At 40.3% G+C, this 17813-nt stretch overlaps 1 protein-coding gene across 9 annotated transcripts in view; it reads right to left on the reverse strand.

The window, feature by feature from the left end:
• ERBB4 (erb-b2 receptor tyrosine kinase 4) overlaps window positions 1–17813 on the reverse strand; it is a 644720-nt gene that overhangs the window by 304975 nt on the left and 321932 nt on the right. For all 9 annotated transcript variants that reach the window (XM_074829732.1, XM_074829729.1, XM_074829726.1 and 6 more), the window contains exon 3: window positions 3937–4123. In XM_074829732.1, the coding sequence (XP_074685833.1) occupies window positions 3937–4123 (187 nt within the window). The remainder of the gene's footprint in view (window positions 1–3936; window positions 4124–17813) is intronic.

Consider the following 17813-nt stretch of genomic DNA (forward strand, 5'->3'; position numbering starts at 1 on the left):
CTTTTTCATAGAGATGCCATTCTTCCCCCTCCCACCCCCCAAGCACCCCTTAACATTTTTCATTTCTTGTAGGGGAAAAAAGATACTGAAAATGTTACAGAAATTACCATAGAGCTTTAAAATTTTGTTTTACAGAACAATTAAAACTAAATTTAGTCAAAATAAAAAAAAAATAAAACCTATTACAAAAATCTGTAGACAGGGAAATTTACTTCGGACCATTTTCTACACCCAGTGAAGATGCTCCTTTTCCTATGACCCTCCTGCCCATCAGATTGGATTTCCTTTCTTTGGCTGTTACTGACCAAATCCTTTCAGCTACAACATACATTTGTCACTTGAACCTCAGTTATCTTGATTTATCATTTACCTGCATTCCTGCAAAACAAGCAAATAAGAAACTATAGATTTTGCTGCTTTTTTGTGTTACTGAACTTATCACTGCTAAGTCCATTTTATTCTAATATATTAAAGGGTTGCACAGGCACACGCAGGGGAGCCTCTGTCCCCAAGGGCAACAGGGGAGATGAGGTTATCACTGCTCAGTCAAAGATACATCATTTGCTGTAGATCTCTCTTATTCATCTTCACTCAGAGGAAAATATGGGATACTTCATAAGTGGTTTTGGCACTTGTGAGTTATCCCTCTTTCCCCACTCATGAAGATAAATGCTGTAATGAAACGCAGCCATCAGGTATTCTCTATATTTGGAGTACTCAAAGTGTGAACAATGATTATGCCCTTTCAGTGGATAAGTTAAGGCTGACTGCCTAGCTACCTGGGGAAGACAGGAATGATTTGCACTAGCTCACAAGCAATGAATGGAAGAAGGTGGCATACCTTCTCCCTCAGCATTGGTTATCCTGCTAATCTCAGGCTGAATAATACCTTCAGTATGTCAAACCGTCCTTTTTACTTTAAGGCTACTTGGCAGCTGAATCTGCAAGCTGAGATGAATCCAGCTGAGATGGCAGCAGCCACTTCATTAGTTCAATGTCTGTTTGTTTTTGACACTTCTGTGGAACCACTGACTAAGCTTTTATAACAAGTGAGACAAGGATTTTTATAGGTAAGAGTTTTTGCAAGTGTCACATGAATTTTAGGACATGGTCCTGGCCTGTGCTACACAAATAAAACTCCTTTGCTGGTTGACAGACATCATGAGTGAGAACTGGATCATGTTTTCTCTGTGAGTCAAAACTTACTGCCTTCATAACTGTCATTTTTTTATAGCATAAGGGAGGAAATTCAAGCATTTAAAGTTACAATTAAATATGAAAACCTGATAGACGTATCTGGCAATAAAAACACAGCTGCTAACAACACACCGAAAATAATGCACAGGGAGGCTGAAACCCTGTCTGGTTAAGTATGAGGATAATCTGCAGGGGAGAGCAGCTTCCTCATTTATTTAACACAGAAAATAGTGTTCGTAGTTGTACATCGTGCAGTACTGGGTAGAAATACCCTCCGGATCCCATCATCCAGACACTGCAAAAGCAAGAACAGAGCTTTCCAAACTTCTGTGAACAAGGCATAAGGCCTGGAAAGACAGTTCTTCACATGCGAGGCAGGAGTTATATTTTACTCAAGTGGAAGAGATGCACCATTCAAAGCCAATCTCCTGAAATCTGCACTGGACTAGAAGCTTGAAGGATGTAAGCTCGCGGGGGCTGCTTCCTCTTAAATTTAATAACAAATCACTGGTTGTTTCTGATGTGAATATGGAGCAACTGGTAGACACAGGATAGGTTCAGACACAGCTGATCTATCGCAGCCTTGCAATATCACCGATTCCCACATCCACCAGTCATTTTTATGCAGCTACTAATGCTAAGGATCTGTTAGGAAAATAAATTAAGTATTAATATGCTCCAGGAAGAGCATCTGCAACAAGAAGCAGGTTGTGGGTTAAAATAGCCAGGTGCATCTTAACCAGCCTACAAAATGGTCAAAGAACAGCTGCTGAAGAGACTCCTGAGGACCCGGCACATGCTATCTAGAAAATATTAAGAGTATTTTCAAGCACACACTGGCTCATATTCAGCACCCAGAAGCTATTTTAAGTGCTCAGTGGAGACAAGCCAGTGTTATTAGGGCACTTTTCTTCCAAGAGACAACAATACATATTGAGCCAAATAATCCCATCAGAGGCCTTTGTAAACACCTAAATCAGATGAAGCGGCTGGATGATCTCATGTTAGGAAAGATTTGGAGGCCGAGCTAAGGCAGGTTTTCTTATGACACTTGAAAAGAAAGTCAAGCTGTTTGCTGGGTAGTTTTGGTGCTGTGCCTATTACATAAAAGCAGCTTCCAGAGAGAACCTCTGGAGTCAGATGAACTGCCTATTGGTGCAGGGCAGCTGGTTCAGGAAGAAAACCTTGAGCCAGAGCCTACAAGATAAGGTTTTTCACCTTACTGAGCAGCAAAGCCATGGCTAACAAGCACTGAAAATACAACCCTCACTTCCTGGCAGAACAGCTGTCTCAGACTCAAGAGGTAAGGGTTCCAGTCCTTCTCTGGCCTTGGCCTCACAGCAACTTTCCAGCTCAGTTTCACCCAGCCTAATGTTTTACAAAGCATTTGGAGACCCACAGACAAGAAAAAATATACAAAGAAACAGATAATACTATTATTACCCGATGCTATAGCTCTGTATTATGTGAAGGCACAGACAGTCACAATGAACACTCTAAATCAGAAAGATGGGAGAAAATATGGGAACAGAAGAGGAGGAAATTGGATTATGACAGTGATAGAGAGAAGAGTAGTAGATGGCCGGGATTTAGAGACCTTGGGAAGCACTCTGATACCAGCATGATGGTCTCAGTAAAGAATACTGTTAAAAATATGACCAGAAGACCGAGCCTAAGCAGAAAGAGTCAGCCAAAACTGTTCTATTTGGTAAAGTATTTCAAGCCTCCTTTTCCCTCCTGTTTTTGAAAGCTTAGCTGTACAGCCCAGAGAGGCTTGAACACCAGGGAACTGTAAGCCCTTGTGTCCCCGCTCTGAATACTGTGACACAAAAAAATCAGAGAGTGAAGGGTGCCTAAATATAGTTCAGAAGGCTCCCACCTTGTACTCAGGTTCAAACTCCACATCCAGCTCAGGTCAGTCAGCATTTAGCCACTAGCAGACATAAGGCCACTTCACAATCACCAAAGTTTAGGGTAGCTGATGAGGAACCAGGTATAAATAAAATACTTCCAGTGAACTCCCTAAAAATAGTTTGCCACTGCCTGCACTTTATTAAGTTACAGTCCAGTGTTATTTAGCCAATTTTTAATCTCCCAAACCACTGAATGTAGATCCTCAGCTAGGAGACTTAAATGTTCATCTACACCGCATTATGATCCAGCCCTGAATTTACAGATGAACATAAAACCATGGGCTTGGCTTACATTTCTGTCTTAAGGAAATAAGCACTCTTCTCACTATATATAATGCACTATTTTTGCTTAGAAAAGAGAGTTCTAAAATTAAATACACCAAAGATACAGCCTCTCCCTCCCGCCCCCTTCCTCTGTCCCTACCCCCCAGTGCAGCAGCAGTGGGTGCAGAGGCAGAGGGGATGCTAAAGCTAAGCTAACTTGGCAGGAAATACGTAACACCTGAAGCAGCACACGTGCAATAACCAAGGATCACAAGGAAACCAACGTGCTCATGATATCAAAACTAAGAAAAAAGTTCATCTACTCTTTCAACAACTATTTTTGTTTCAAATACGCTCTTGGCATGACTTCCATACGCAGCCTTTGATCAGTATTGGGAAAAGTACATTTATGAACCAGAAGGAGTACAATGTACAACTGCCAGCCTTCCATGGTACCTCTGTTATTTGTAGAATGCAAGTGACTGAGGGCATTGGGGCAAATATTCAACAAGCTTGGGTTTTTTCTTTCGACTAGTCCATCACATTTGCAAGTTTCACTTACCTGTCAAGTTCTTCAAGCCAAGTTCCCTGAGTCCAAAGTTACCATCCTTTCTGTAGTTAAGAAATATCGCCAAAGCATATCGCTCTTCATACAGTTTGGTCCCACGAACAATGCGCAGGTTCTCCAATGGCAGGTATTCAAACTGATTCAAAGCCACCAAAACGTAGCCTGTGACTTCTCGGATGGACTGAAAAGAAAAAATGAAACAAACGCATTAGAAATGGTCCGTTTTTAATTGTTTTGAATTTCTCATACAGTGGATGCTTTAGTACGGGATGCTGGTACCCAAGAAAAAAAAAAACCAACTTTGGAAGACAAATTCTGTTTTAACTTACTGATTTTAAGCACATTTCTGTTTCAATTTAACTGAGTTTATTAGAGATACTTCTTTGGAAAGTAGAAAATAAATAGGTAGCCATTCTTCTCATTTTTATTAAACTTGAACAGAAATTCACAGTAAAGTATTAAAGATGCACAAAAGGATGACTTTGCAGAACTCAAAGCACAGAGCAGGTCAAAGGCCTCTGCAGGACATGAGCAGAATCCACTGGGGCAATGCCACAGTTCAGATAAGACTGTCTGCAAGAAACTCTCTGTTGTACAGGATATTTCAGAGTGAGACCGAAAGGACACAATATGGGGTAAGTGGGACACCTCTGGAAGAGCTCACCATGGAGCAGGAACAGATGGTAGGAAGGGGGTGGTAAGTTTGGAAGAGTAAATAAAGACAAAGCACATATGTATTAACACCCACTTTTGTACTTCTAAATGCAATCAATCACTGAACATTTGCAAAGATTCAAGTTTCATTTGGAAGTGCTGGAACCATACATGCCATATATCCCAGACTTTGATCAAAACCAGTATATCAAAACCTTTAGCAAAATGATTGCTGCACCTTTGGGTTGGCTGAAATCTTTGTTTGCTTTAGATGAACTACTGAATAACCCTCTTGCTCATCCTCAGGAACTGATTGCCTCAGTTGTAAAGGGAAAAAAGACCCCAAAACCCAGTAACTAGAAACACTTTTTCAAAGTCTGTAAGATTAACAGAACTGAGAAGGTTTTAGAAAGAAAAAAAGATTTAAAAGTATGCTCCTTTAAAAAAAAAAAAAAGTTCCTTCTAAAGAATGTAAATAAATGGCCTAGAAATCTGAAAAAGCCTCTGAAAAGTGTTGTTTCAGCACTCACACAGAGCCCCACAGTCCTCAGCAGGACTTCACACAGGTTGAAGGATCCTCCTGCCCAGAGCCGCTCCCAGAAACAGGAACTCTCAAATACAGTTTTCAAATCTCACTTAATTCCATGTGTGAAACAGCCTGCAACCACTGTATACGTGTATATTTATGTGTGTATGTATATTTAATGGACAGAAATTGATATAACTACTTGTGTGTTTAAGTGGATGCATGCACTTTTTTCTTCCCTTTGGCAAAGTCAATACCTTAAACAATACACAAAGAAAAATTCTGCTTAGAGTAATGTGCACAGACTATAACTAACATGATGGGGACTCCAGTCAATATCGTAATAAAAACAAACAGGCAAACAATCGCAGGCATCGAATTACATGTGTTGTGTATGTATCTTTAATAAAGAAAGGCAACATGGATCTGTAGCACAAAGGACAGGCTTTTGCTTCGCTGGTTCAGCGTTGCTTGCCATGATTTCACACCTAAGTGTGCAAGAGCCTTTTAATTAGGTTTGTAAAAGTTTGTAAGATTATTAAAACGTGTGGCAGTATACATAAGGAAGGATTTATATACCACAAAGTCTAGGCACTAGCTGTCCTTCTGAAGTCAGTTGTCTCTGCTCAGCTGAAGCTGCTGAAAAAGCTCTGGAGCTATTTCAAGACTTGCTTGGCATCTAAACAGAGCACAGTGTCATTACAGGACTTTGATGAGAACCCAGTGAGTGAAGCTAGGTTGAGAAGTATGGTTCAGTAGCTCAATATTAAATGTAGAACTGCATTATACCCTGGGACACTGGTTCCATTATAATTAGAAGCTTTCCAGCACTTTCACGATAGCTCTTTGCTTTCAGACATTTCAGCTTAGCCAGTCTGGTCTGGAACTTGTTTTTCATCGTACACAAAAACTTCCTTAAGCTGGCTTTTTTAGCCTCACTTCAGAATTTAGGAAATATGAAAATTATACTCATGGCTTCAATTTCCCCACTGATATTCTAGGGATACTGTGATTGCTCTAATTAATTTAAAGGGATGTTTAACTCCAAATTGAGTTGAAAAAAATTAAAAGCAGTTCCACAGCTGCATATGACCAAGTCCTCCCTGCCAATTTTTGTCACTTATAACCACGTTTTCTATTTTTACAGTATGTCTTATTTACTGCTGAACAGCACGTCCACCTGAAAGGGCCCTAATTCAGCATGGCACTGAAATTACACACACACACACTCAGCAGCAGTTCTTCATTCCAAAGTTAAAAAAAAAAAAAGAAAAAGATAGGAAAAGGACAAAGTTCTGCTGTTGATAATTGTGAACTACCCCGTAAGCCCTGTACTTGGTTTGGTTGGTTTATCCAACTGAAATGACAAATTATGGCAAGTATTTTGACAAGTCAGAGGGTCCTTCCCAGTCCCGTGGCTTCCATCATATTGCAACACCTATTTATTTGCTGGAGAAACTACCACGTTAACCCTTGCAAAACAAAATTATGAAAATAAATCAAAAAATCAGGTTTCTAAATTACTGGAACATAGCAACCTGACTGACCAAATCTAATGGTCTGTTATATTAATTCGGGGTTTTATTTTTTAATTCAAATTTGAATGAAAAAGGCAGAACAATAACACGTTTTGCCAGATGGTGCGTTTTCTGACTGGTCCAGCTTGAGAAAACATACTGGGAGTACAGCAGGCAGCTCAGGTTTTGGCCACTTCTGGCCAACGCTGTCACTTTGCCAGTAACTGCAAGTTTTGACATGATTCTTACTGAAAATGGACACCTGCCTGCTTGGAGCTCACTCCAAGCCCTGTTGGAGTCACTGCAAAGATGCCTGTTGGCTTCCAGGCAGACTCACAAATCCTCACACCAGACAGGATCAGCAGACCTGACTACCTCCTCTGCAACTCATGACAAGGTTAGGCATGATTTGAACCACTCAAACTTTTATACAAGGCTGAATGATTTCCTGTTCAGGTATCCTGAACTCAGGTATAAGTTCAGGTATCCTAATGCTCTATTTGAGCTGCTTTTGCTTCAGTGTTAGTCTGTGTTCTACCAAGAAGGTGGAGTGACTCACAGCAGTGGTAGTTGAAGTGTCACCTCCTAGTTTGATTCTCCAGCTAGGGCTGAAGGTCTTTGCAAAAATACATTTCTCATTAATCTGTCCCTCCAGAAACAAAAAAAGGAGACAAGGATGCAAATAACTGCATTTTGTTCCTACAACCTAGAACTGGAATGGAAAGAGCACAGATTAATCACTAACAGACTTAAAGCTAAAAGATTCTGACAGGGAAAACCAAATGAACTCTGGCAACATCCAATCTTTATTGCTGACCACTGTGATTTTGCGGGACACCCCCCTAACCCCATTATCACATTATTTTGACTGGGAACTCCTGGCCAGCATGATCTTGCCTTTCCTTGTCACCTTTCCAGCTCCTGAGACACGACCTGTTATGCGAAGAAGCCATCGAGTGAGGCAGCATCAGGCTCTGGCTCCCACAGCACTCTTGCTGCTTTGGTAAATGCATTTTGGCTCCCCAAAGTTGTTTGGGTACAGCAGCAGGAATGAGCGTACAGATTTGAATGAGGAAAAGGCTGAAAACTCACAGGTTCCCTGTTGCGAAGGGACAAGGGACGCTGTTCATTGAGTCCTCTGGGCAAACGCCTGGCTGTTCAAAAGCAGATGAGGAAACACCTCTGGGGATTCAAGAGCCAAAGGTGTCTGCCTCTCTGACCGGGCCTGTTAGGTATCAGATCTTGAAATAAGAAAGGGCATGCTTCTAGCAGGAAACAAAAGGGGGTGGGGAGGTAGGGAGAAGGTGGTATTAATCCTTGACAAATCTAAAACTTCACGAGTTGCTACAGGATTCAAGTCTGATATATTTACCAGAGAAAAGCTCCTCATCTACATTTTCAGACAGCAGATGAGTACTTGTGCTCCACAGCTTGCTAGCCGTAAGGCCCAGTGCTGCCCTGCACCCCAAAAACAGGCACGGTAGCCTATAAACCAGTGTCCTAACTGCCTCTACTCTCCCCAACGTAGCCAACTTTTTTTTTTTAACCTAAAACCATGTTACCATTCAATGACAATGGACCCAGTAAAGGCTGTATATGTACTAACACTCCTCAGGCCTCCAGGCACCACCCCGGGTGGCTGCTGTGCCTTTGGGCTGCCACAACATGGCGGCCACTGCTCCCCTCAGCTGTGCTGGGGCAGCCGCTTTGGAGGGTGCAGGTGGGCGTGCTCAGGGCAAACAGAGAAAGAGGGTGCCAAAATTACTCCAAAAATAAAAGGCTTATTTTCAGAGGTTCTTTTTCAGGTGATTAACTGTAAAAACGCGCTCTAGACAACCTGTTCCCTTAATTACAACTAATATTAGCTGAGCACAAGTAAAGCATTTTAAGTTCCCAACAGCAAAGCCAGAATTATCCTGTCAGCTGGGAGTAAAAGGCAAGACTGTTCCTTGCCATCTTAAATCATCCTTCGGCTCGAGTCAAATGAATCTGAGTGAAACGGAGCAAAATAACAGCGAAAACTTAATCATTCTGCCCAGAACAACAGATCAATGAACGATTAGGGAAGCTGATGTTTCTCATAAACACTACCAAGTCTTCTTAACATCTACTGGGGAAGGTTAGTCTGTGGCTAAGGCACCAAAGAGAGCTATATTGTGGGTTTTTATTTCAGTTGCAGACACATTATTTATCCAGTCACTGAACCTGATATGTTAAAGCCCTTGCTGCCTCATCTGACCGGACACATGTCCCCAGCACAGGAGTTGGAGCAACAGCAACCTGCTGCAGGGGTCAGCTCATGCTTGTGGGATCCCAGACAAGTAATTATCTTTTAGGTTAATTTTTCACTTTTCCATAAAGGCTAAGTATATTTCAAGTCTGCTTTGATCTCACTTCTAAAGTGCCAATGAATGCAAGCCCGGGAGATGAGTATCACCTGAAGAATGAGTGTGTTTAATTCACAAACACTAAAAAAAAAAAAAAACAAACCCAAACAAACCAAAAAGACATAAAGAATATATATTCAGAATATTCACTCCAGAGATAGAGACAAAAGCCTTTGTTTTTCCAGTGCTCGTTTGCAGTGAGACAGGTGCTTTGGTCCCCAGGGGAAGCCAGGGTGCCATCCCCACACATATAAAGTCAGCTACAGGGAAAAGTCTTGGGGAGGCACAGGGGTTTCCACAGGAAAGGGGTTTCTTCTTCTTCCACCACAAGAAGGTAAACAGAAAGGGCAAAGAACTTTAAATTAGAAACACACAGGGAGTAAGCCAAGTGGACACTTTTCATCCCATCTGTTGCAAATACAGTAATTTCTATTTTCAGGGGATATCCATTTCATGAGGCAGCAGCAAGGCTCCTTGTGCAGCTCAGCTGCCAGCAGATAACAGACATCTCCTGACTCTGATCCAAGGAGCTAGGCTGACCCTCCAACATGAACCGTGTGCTTTGTCGTGTTACATTAAATCCTATGAAAATCAGATTTCTGAGTGATACAAAGGGGAAAATATTTCCTGTGTGCATTGTCCTTTTTTCCACCTTAGCAAAGGTTAACACACCACAGCAAAGTCATGATTAAAATAACGAACATCAACAGTCACCACCACATCATCTCCTTCAGAAGCTTTTCACATCTCAAGTTAACTTTAACAGAGCATTTCACATTTTGTTTTTTGATCAATTAAAAGGTACGCAATTATATCTGGTTAGAACTGTGCAACATCCAACTGGCCAAATTTGTTTGCTGTTTTTATTATGAGAAAAAATCACAATATGGCAAAGATGACACTTGCTTAACTTTAAACAAGTTCTTAGGGCCATCATAATATCTACCATCACAAAACTCAGTCAGGCATGTTTGTGAGTGGGCTGGTAACCTAAAACACCATCAATTAATTTTTATTATTTGTTCATAAATTTTCACAATGCAATACAATATCTTTCACTGTCACAATTAAAAAGTTAGCATTTACTAAATAACCACAAAGTGGCCTCTAAGCATCTACAGCACATACAATGCTAACTCCAAGAGAAATGCTAATATCCAAACTGTGGAAATAGCTAGCCTATTGCAATTTGTGGAGCTCAATTAGCTGTTCCATGTATCGCTCATTGAAGGTTATGAATTTTTAATGACACGATAAAGTGGGATTTTCAAAGGAGTTCAGGAGATGTACTTACGGGATTCAGGCGCATGGCTGTTGCCAGCTTCTCTCGAAGCCCCATCCACAACTGTGAGGAATATGCGGTACATAATGACAATTCTCACGTCCATTTAAAGACAATGTCAAAGCTAACACAGAGCCTGCATGTAAGGAATTTTGTTCCACAACAAGCTTGCATCTCGTCTTCTTCCACCGTGTGCATCCTTCAATTACGTCAACACTTGTGAAATTGTGATGTTAAGCCCTTCTGACCACCAGCGGTTTTTCAGATACACTGTACAAGCTTCAACAAAAATCCCTCAAGTTTGAGCACACTGATCAATATCAGAACATGGATTGTGAAGAACATTTTCCTTGGTGCGTGATCCACAAGCAAGTGGTGTATCGTAACTAGAGTTGCCTTGGCAGTTGCAGAGAATTTATTGTCCAAAACATTAAAGATGCAGTTTAGATTCAAATTTTTTACAAAAAAAGAGGAACTTCCGGTAGTCTTTCAGTTTGCTTTAAGATGTATTAAAGGCAAAAGAAGAGCTTAGATGTAATTTTGTTAAGAGCTGTACCTGAGGAGCCTTGCACTGCAGCATGGCTGCAGAATCAAACTGTGATTCAGTTATTTAAGACGGCTGGTAGAAACTTTAAATCATACTCTTGTCCTCACAGACATCTAGTCTTCTTTGGTAGTATGCTTACAAAATAATAATAATATCCTGAGCAGTAGATCAATGGATTGAACAAAGCATTTGATTTCCTCTAATTTAAAGCAGCAGTCAGTTAGATGCATCTTTTGTTAAAGCCATTGGAAATTTGTAAGTGAAGATTTTGCCACATAATTTACAGAACCCACTGGGTGTTGTTGAATTAAAGCTTTGTTTTCTGAATGGTTGCTCTTTACATTTCGTTACTCCAAGAGCAGGACTTTTCATACATTAAAATAGGAGAATTAGCTGTGTAGTTATTTATTTACCAAGTTTGATGCAGGAATCACTGTTGCATACATGACGCGATGCAAGTTGGGCTGAATCTGAGCTAATATACGTTACAGAAGAGTCTAGGAGGGCTTGGAGTCAAAACAAATGCCAGTCTAGAATCCATTAAACCAGAAATCAATGCCCAAATCTGGCATTTAGAAGAAGACCCATAAATAACACATAAGTGATGGTGATGGACAAAAACATGGGGAGCCTATGAAAGGTGTATTGACTCATTTTGTAAAGTATTGCTGGGAAAACAATGTATGATGTGAAAAATAAAACAATAAACAAAAATTAGAAAATAATAAAAAAAAATAATGTGGGAATGGGAACATTCAATAGAAATAATAGGTAAGTAACAGGACCAAAAATAGCCCCTTTTGCTTTCAAATTTGAAATACAGATTCTAAAGATGTATCCAAGTATTCTTCCTGTTGACTGAGTTAGACTTAAGCTCAGACATCAGCTTGCACCATGTGTCTATGCCTACTTTTCAGCCAAAAACACCATCTGAACAGAGAAGTTGATCAGACTTACATCAATATCTGAGTGTCTTCCCAATGTTTTCTGTCTAAAACATAATCCCTCTGTTTGTGTATCTGCTTAGGAATTGTCTAACTTTCAGGTACACAGGTTGCTTGAGTGCACACAATAAATCCTAAACTGTTTATGTTGAGCAACATTATGACCTAGACAAAGTCTCCACTTTGTATCAACCTAATCTTCACAGCTAACATCTTTCTGTCCTGAGGAAAGCTATGGATCACTACGTATTTAGCAAGTCAATAAGAATTTTGACATTGTATCTATCTGTAATACCTGATTGGCCTTCAACATATTTGCAGAGTGGCTTCCAGAAGAGTTTATTCTATCATATCCCAAGGGAAAACTTAGTCATAAATTTGATGGGAAAGACTAAAATGAACGCATTATGCTGTTACAAAATGCTTTACCATTTGGGCAGTTTAGTAGTAGCTACATTTTGCAGAAACTCAAAGCACATCAGCTTATAGCTGCCCAGTTACAGAATTTCCAACTGGAGAGATTGATGCCTTTTGCTTTCTCAGCTTTTGGGAGCTTCAGTGAAGTAAATCATTGTTTCTTTCCAGGCAACGTAAAATTGCACAAACTGCTACTTCATAAACCAAATAATATCAACACTCTGGAAGGATTTTAGGAAAGTAATAACCGTGGGAAAACACATCCCCTTTTATCAATTTCCCTCAGACAGCCACAGCCTGTGAGAAGCTGTGAGCACATTCAAGGGTCTCAGGGACACTTTCTTTCACCAGGAAAGAAAAAGCGAGGGCTGTGTTATCAAACCGATGCCTGAAACTGCTTTAGAGAGGCAGCACGGGCCAGCAATGTGATCACTGCATTGGGATGTCTGCAATGGCTACCATCTTTGACACTTCTTTTTTGTAGTTAGATGGTATAGCCCTCGGAGCAGAGGTGCTTTCCTAACAACGCAAGGAGCCTTGATCCCAGTTGTCACCTTCACTGCACAATGCTTCACAGTCATATTTACAGAAAGTGCTGACTGCATTGCCACAGGCATCCCAAGATGTCAGTGGACTTAACCGAGTTGGTGTATTTACTTTGGCAAAACAAGATCATCTACAAAAGAAAAAGCATTCAGTTCCTCGTTGTTCCTATTTGTGATACTCTAAATCCCCATGACATTTTTGCTTGTGTCTAAGCTGAACTAAGTCTTGGGAGGCTGCTTACTTGGTCCTCTGGATCATGAAACTGGTTGGGACACGCCAGAGAGCCCATCCATGCCCAAGTCTCCTTCGCACAGCAAGAAAATGGAAGAGGAGGAGGAGAAGCAGGACTGGTGCTCGCAGCCTCACAGCTCAGCAGCACTCCCAGCTTCTCTGGCTTACATGCAGCCTGAGACAGCAAGTGGATAAAGTTTTATACAAGGAACAAAAAAGGAGAGGTAAAAAAGGATGTCTTTCCAATGATGGTTATGAAAGGTCAAGTGTCCGATCAGAAGTCAAATGGAAGAATACACATGACAAATGCAGTGCAGGCTGTAGCAGGGTGTCCAGAATTACACACCACTGTAAGCAAGCTGCCTGCGAAGATCCTAGGAATATTTTGTGGGCATTTAACAGTAGCAGGAGGTTTTATTTGTTCATTTAATATATAATGAGTGACAAGCTTTGTACATCAGACATTGTGATTTTTTTTTTTTTCCCAGTACACAGCCAGGTTAGTTGGTATGAATTATGAGAAAGTCTATAGTTAGCCAGATAAATTAAATGTGTTTATTACAATTTCTCCACCTTCTACTGTGGAAGCAATGGGAACCCTCGGTTGGCATGATTCCCACTCCTTGGAGCGATGCAGAATGAATTAAACATCCCAGAGATCTGGTACAGAGGTGGAGTTGAACAACAGGACTTTTATATTTTTCTATTCAAACTGCAGGTGAAGGTGTCAGGCCACTCCTGAAAATAAAAAGCGGTTTCTATTTCTGGATGCAGGAACTGACTACACATAGTGAAAATGTGTTACCCTTGCCAAATTTCAGCTAAACATTCTCAGTCAGACTTTTGTTTTTTTGCAAGAAGCAAATAGCTGGCTGTCCAATTCTGAAAAAGCAGTTAAGCTTATTTTTTAAGACCTTTGCTTTCTTTTCCCAAGAAAATACTTTCTTAAACACATACTTTCAGTTTACTTCATATATGGAACAACCACTCTTTAAGGAGTATTTTAAATGCATTTCCTGTGAGGAACCAACTTTATTGGCACTCTAGGACATTTTTGCACACATAAATTAGTGAATATTGGAGGAGTTGTTGACTGGTTTCATTAAAGAGGAGAATCTTCATCTAAATACTGGATTTTGGCAACTCTTATTTCTAGCAAATACAAAACATACAAATACATCATCTGAGCTCAACATCACACCTACCTATTGAAACTATTTCAGCCTTTGTAACTCTAATCTCTTCAAGAATAGAAACCCTGGGGAGATTCATTAATCGCTGGCTTTTGAATAGGTTTATTTCCATTAAGATAAAAAGTGAAGAGGCTTCTTGTTGTTTTTAAAGCTGTGGTTTTGTTTTGTTTTTTTGAGAAGCTGGAGAATAGCTCTGTTATTCAGGCTTTAATAGATTGTTAAAGTCTCCTTAAAGGATAGATCCATAATTTAGAAGATGTGGGCAATTAGTAAACACATCTGATTTTCAAATTCAGAGGTATTCCTTGGGAAAGACATGTGAACTCCAGATTTTGAGATTATGCAGAGTGCCACCAACCAGGAAAACAATCTCTAATCTGCAGTGACTGAACTAACCATAAAATAAGATTTTTCTCTGCATTAATTCCACTACTTTTCTTCAAAAGAGCATGTTAAAAACTTCTCCCACTCATTACATTTTCTGTGTGGTTCCTGAACCAAGCAAGACACACAATCTTACAGGAGGATGGAAGCTTTTTTTAATCATGTCCAGAACAACCAGGCACCTTAAACATACCATTGTTCCTATACGCAGTTACTGAAACAATGAACAAATGGTGTTCCCCCAAGGTGCACAAACATCTTTTTTTGTTCGAATTATAGGTGAGACTGGGGGGGGGAGTGGTGCGTGTGTGTTTGGAAAAGTTCTCTTCTCCAGGAACAAGACTAGAAAAAGTGGTTTGTTCCTGATTTAAAAAAAAAAAAAAAAAAAAAAAAATCTAAAAAGCTTAAGAATTAAGAGTCCAGAAGAAACAGTAATTTTATTATGGGAATAGATGAGACAGAGGGCAAGAGATCAGAGAGGAAAGAGGAAATGCTCGTGATCAGGAGCAGAGGACAGAATGTGTCTTTCCTAATGCAAGGCAGATTCAGGCAGCTGTCATTCTGGCATTATCTCATTTCTGAGTGCTTGAGTTTGCAATCTTACTGTTTTATTTTTCTATCATTTTGTTCTTTTTCTTAGGGGAAGCATGGCAGGAAAAGTGTAATACTCTGTACAAGATATAATTTCCTGCAGTACTTATCACCAGCAAATGATTGGACAAGCAATCTTTTGCCAATGGCTTAATTAGAGGAAACCTCTATATTTAATAATGTTCCTTAATGTAGTGAACCACACACAATAGCTTGTTGAATGAGAAAAAGCAGAGTGGTTATTGTCATAGCTAAGGATGGAAAAAAGATTCAGTCATTAAAGTCATCACAGAAACAATGTTATTAACTATACAGGAATAATCTCAAAGGAGTTCCCAGCTGATTGACAAGGATAAAATAATGCAGCAAGCTAAAAAAGGGCCTCTCTCTTCACCTGTTTTTATTAATACGCTTATTACCTTTCCGTGAAAGACAGCTTTTCAAGAGCTATTATTGTACTTAATACTAAATAAAATTAAGCATGACAGATTTTGAATCATGTCTTCTGAACTGCTAAACAGAGGGTGCTCACCAGTGCATCCCTCTGCTGGAATGTGTCCTTCAGCAGGAGCAGTCTAGCAGCCAGACCCCCAAAAACTCCTGATCCACTTGTGACCCTGAGACACTGAGCACTGCACCCAAGCGAGCCAGGCTGTGTCCGAAACCCACAGAAACAGCAAAGGCTGAGCTGAGTGGACTGAACTTGTTCACCACTGCCCCCTTAACCTCACTGACCACATTGGGGATGTATCCTCCCTCAGAAAGAGGACACAGGGGGTTGAGTGGTCATCTAAGACCAGGCTTTAGCACACCCAGCAGAGATTTCTCTTCCAACAAGGGCCTTCTCTGCCCAAAGTTGGCAGCTGGCTGTTGGTGTGGTAGTAGCCTTGAAAACGTGTCCATCATTCAATATTCAGGGACACAAGGAATAAAGACAGCTCAAGAGAGTGAGAAAAGGAAGCAGTCAAGGACCAAACTACATCAGAAGGCCAGCAGTGGCATTGATCAATGTAGATATTAATTACTTTACAGTCTGTAAACTACACAGCAAGTGCCAGCTGCTGTGAGCTAGGACCATCAAAGGTCAGATTATCATGAAATCATTACAGGAAAGGCTGCTATTTCCTAGCATATAATTGCTAAACCTAAGCACACTCCATATAACCAATAGGAAAATGAATTATTTAAATACTCTTTTTTTAACAAATAATATTACCATTTTAATTATACCAGTATTAATTTAGCTCCAAAAAGTGCCTGAGGATTCTGCAGAATTAAGTTTTGCCACTCTGGAGTTTTCAGAAACTTCAGATCTGCCCAACATACGTTTGTGTGTGTGTGTGTGTGTGTGTGTGTGTGTGTGTGTATAGATCTACATATAGCTTTTATACATATTTACAAATGCACATTTATGCTTTAAAAAAAGGTGTGTGTTTGTATTCCTGCATAATTTCTTGTCTTCAGGTATTTTGGGTGTCTAAAAATGCAATCCTTAGAAAGTTTCCTCACTGAATTGCATGCTGCTGTGAGACAAGAGAAAAATCCTGGCTAAAATGACAGTTTTTTCTCAGTTGAGCAAAACCAGTTCTCATTCTCACAGCACCCAGCCCAACTTTAAGGCTGAGTCGGCAGGTATAATATCAGGTTAAAGTTGCAGGCATTTCTGGCTCCAAAGGACTTTTATTTTTACTTTTCACCCAATTCTCTTCCTACTTGTAGCAACCACTGCTTTTGAAAGGCAACTGGGAAAACAGAAGATGGCAGATCAGGAGTATTTTACTCCTGGAGGTGGAGCACATAGTCAGTATACTCAGTGTCAGCTCCCCCATATCTACACATGCTATTTCCTAAAGTACCACATGTTTCCAGACACTGAAGCCAGACAACTACTCTTTCCATATTGCTCAACAGCATATTTACCCAATTATTTTTCTCCTCCCTCTTTTCTCACATGGCCCTAGACAGAAGAGACACTTTGATTTCTAATAGCTCATTACTCACAGCTGCTCTGAATTTCAGTTACTTTCTTGCATGGTCCCACTGGCTGAAGGCTGTGTTTGCCCTTGCCTCCTGACCCACTCTTCCCAGCTTCCTACCAGATGCACCAAACACACCCTTCAGGCCCCAGAAACATCTTATTGAATGAATAAATCCATTCAGTTTTATTGAGTTAATTCAATAATTTCATTTATTGAATGAATTTGTTTTGTGAGCATTAAATTGGATGGTGCAAGTCCTGATTCTTTGAAGACGGTAAACATAATTTCATAGGCATTAAATCATGTCCTTAATTGGTCAGGGCATGCCCCAAAAATCATTTGGTCACACAACCACCTTGCATAGATATTTCTGGGATGTCTCAAAACCAGTTTTTTCTGTCACTTAAACCCATAAGATATGATGGACTTGTTATGTGCAGATCACACCTCACATGCTTCAAAATTTGGAAAAGTTTATATATATAACTTTATAATGAGCCAAATGCTGGCACTTTTGGTTGTCTGCTCTTTTGAAATACTGTGTGAGCTTGCACCCATTGCACTACATACTCTGGAAGTCCTACACGCCGGGGGCAGAAGTGGCTCATGTTTGGCTCTCCGACTCACAGATGCAGCAAGATATTTACAGTATTTTTCCTAATGGGTTTCCATG

Source organism: Strix aluco, chromosome 6, assembly GCF_031877795.1.
Source record: "Strix aluco isolate bStrAlu1 chromosome 6, bStrAlu1.hap1, whole genome shotgun sequence".
Lineage (NCBI taxonomy): Eukaryota > Metazoa > Chordata > Aves > Strigiformes > Strigidae > Strix > Strix aluco.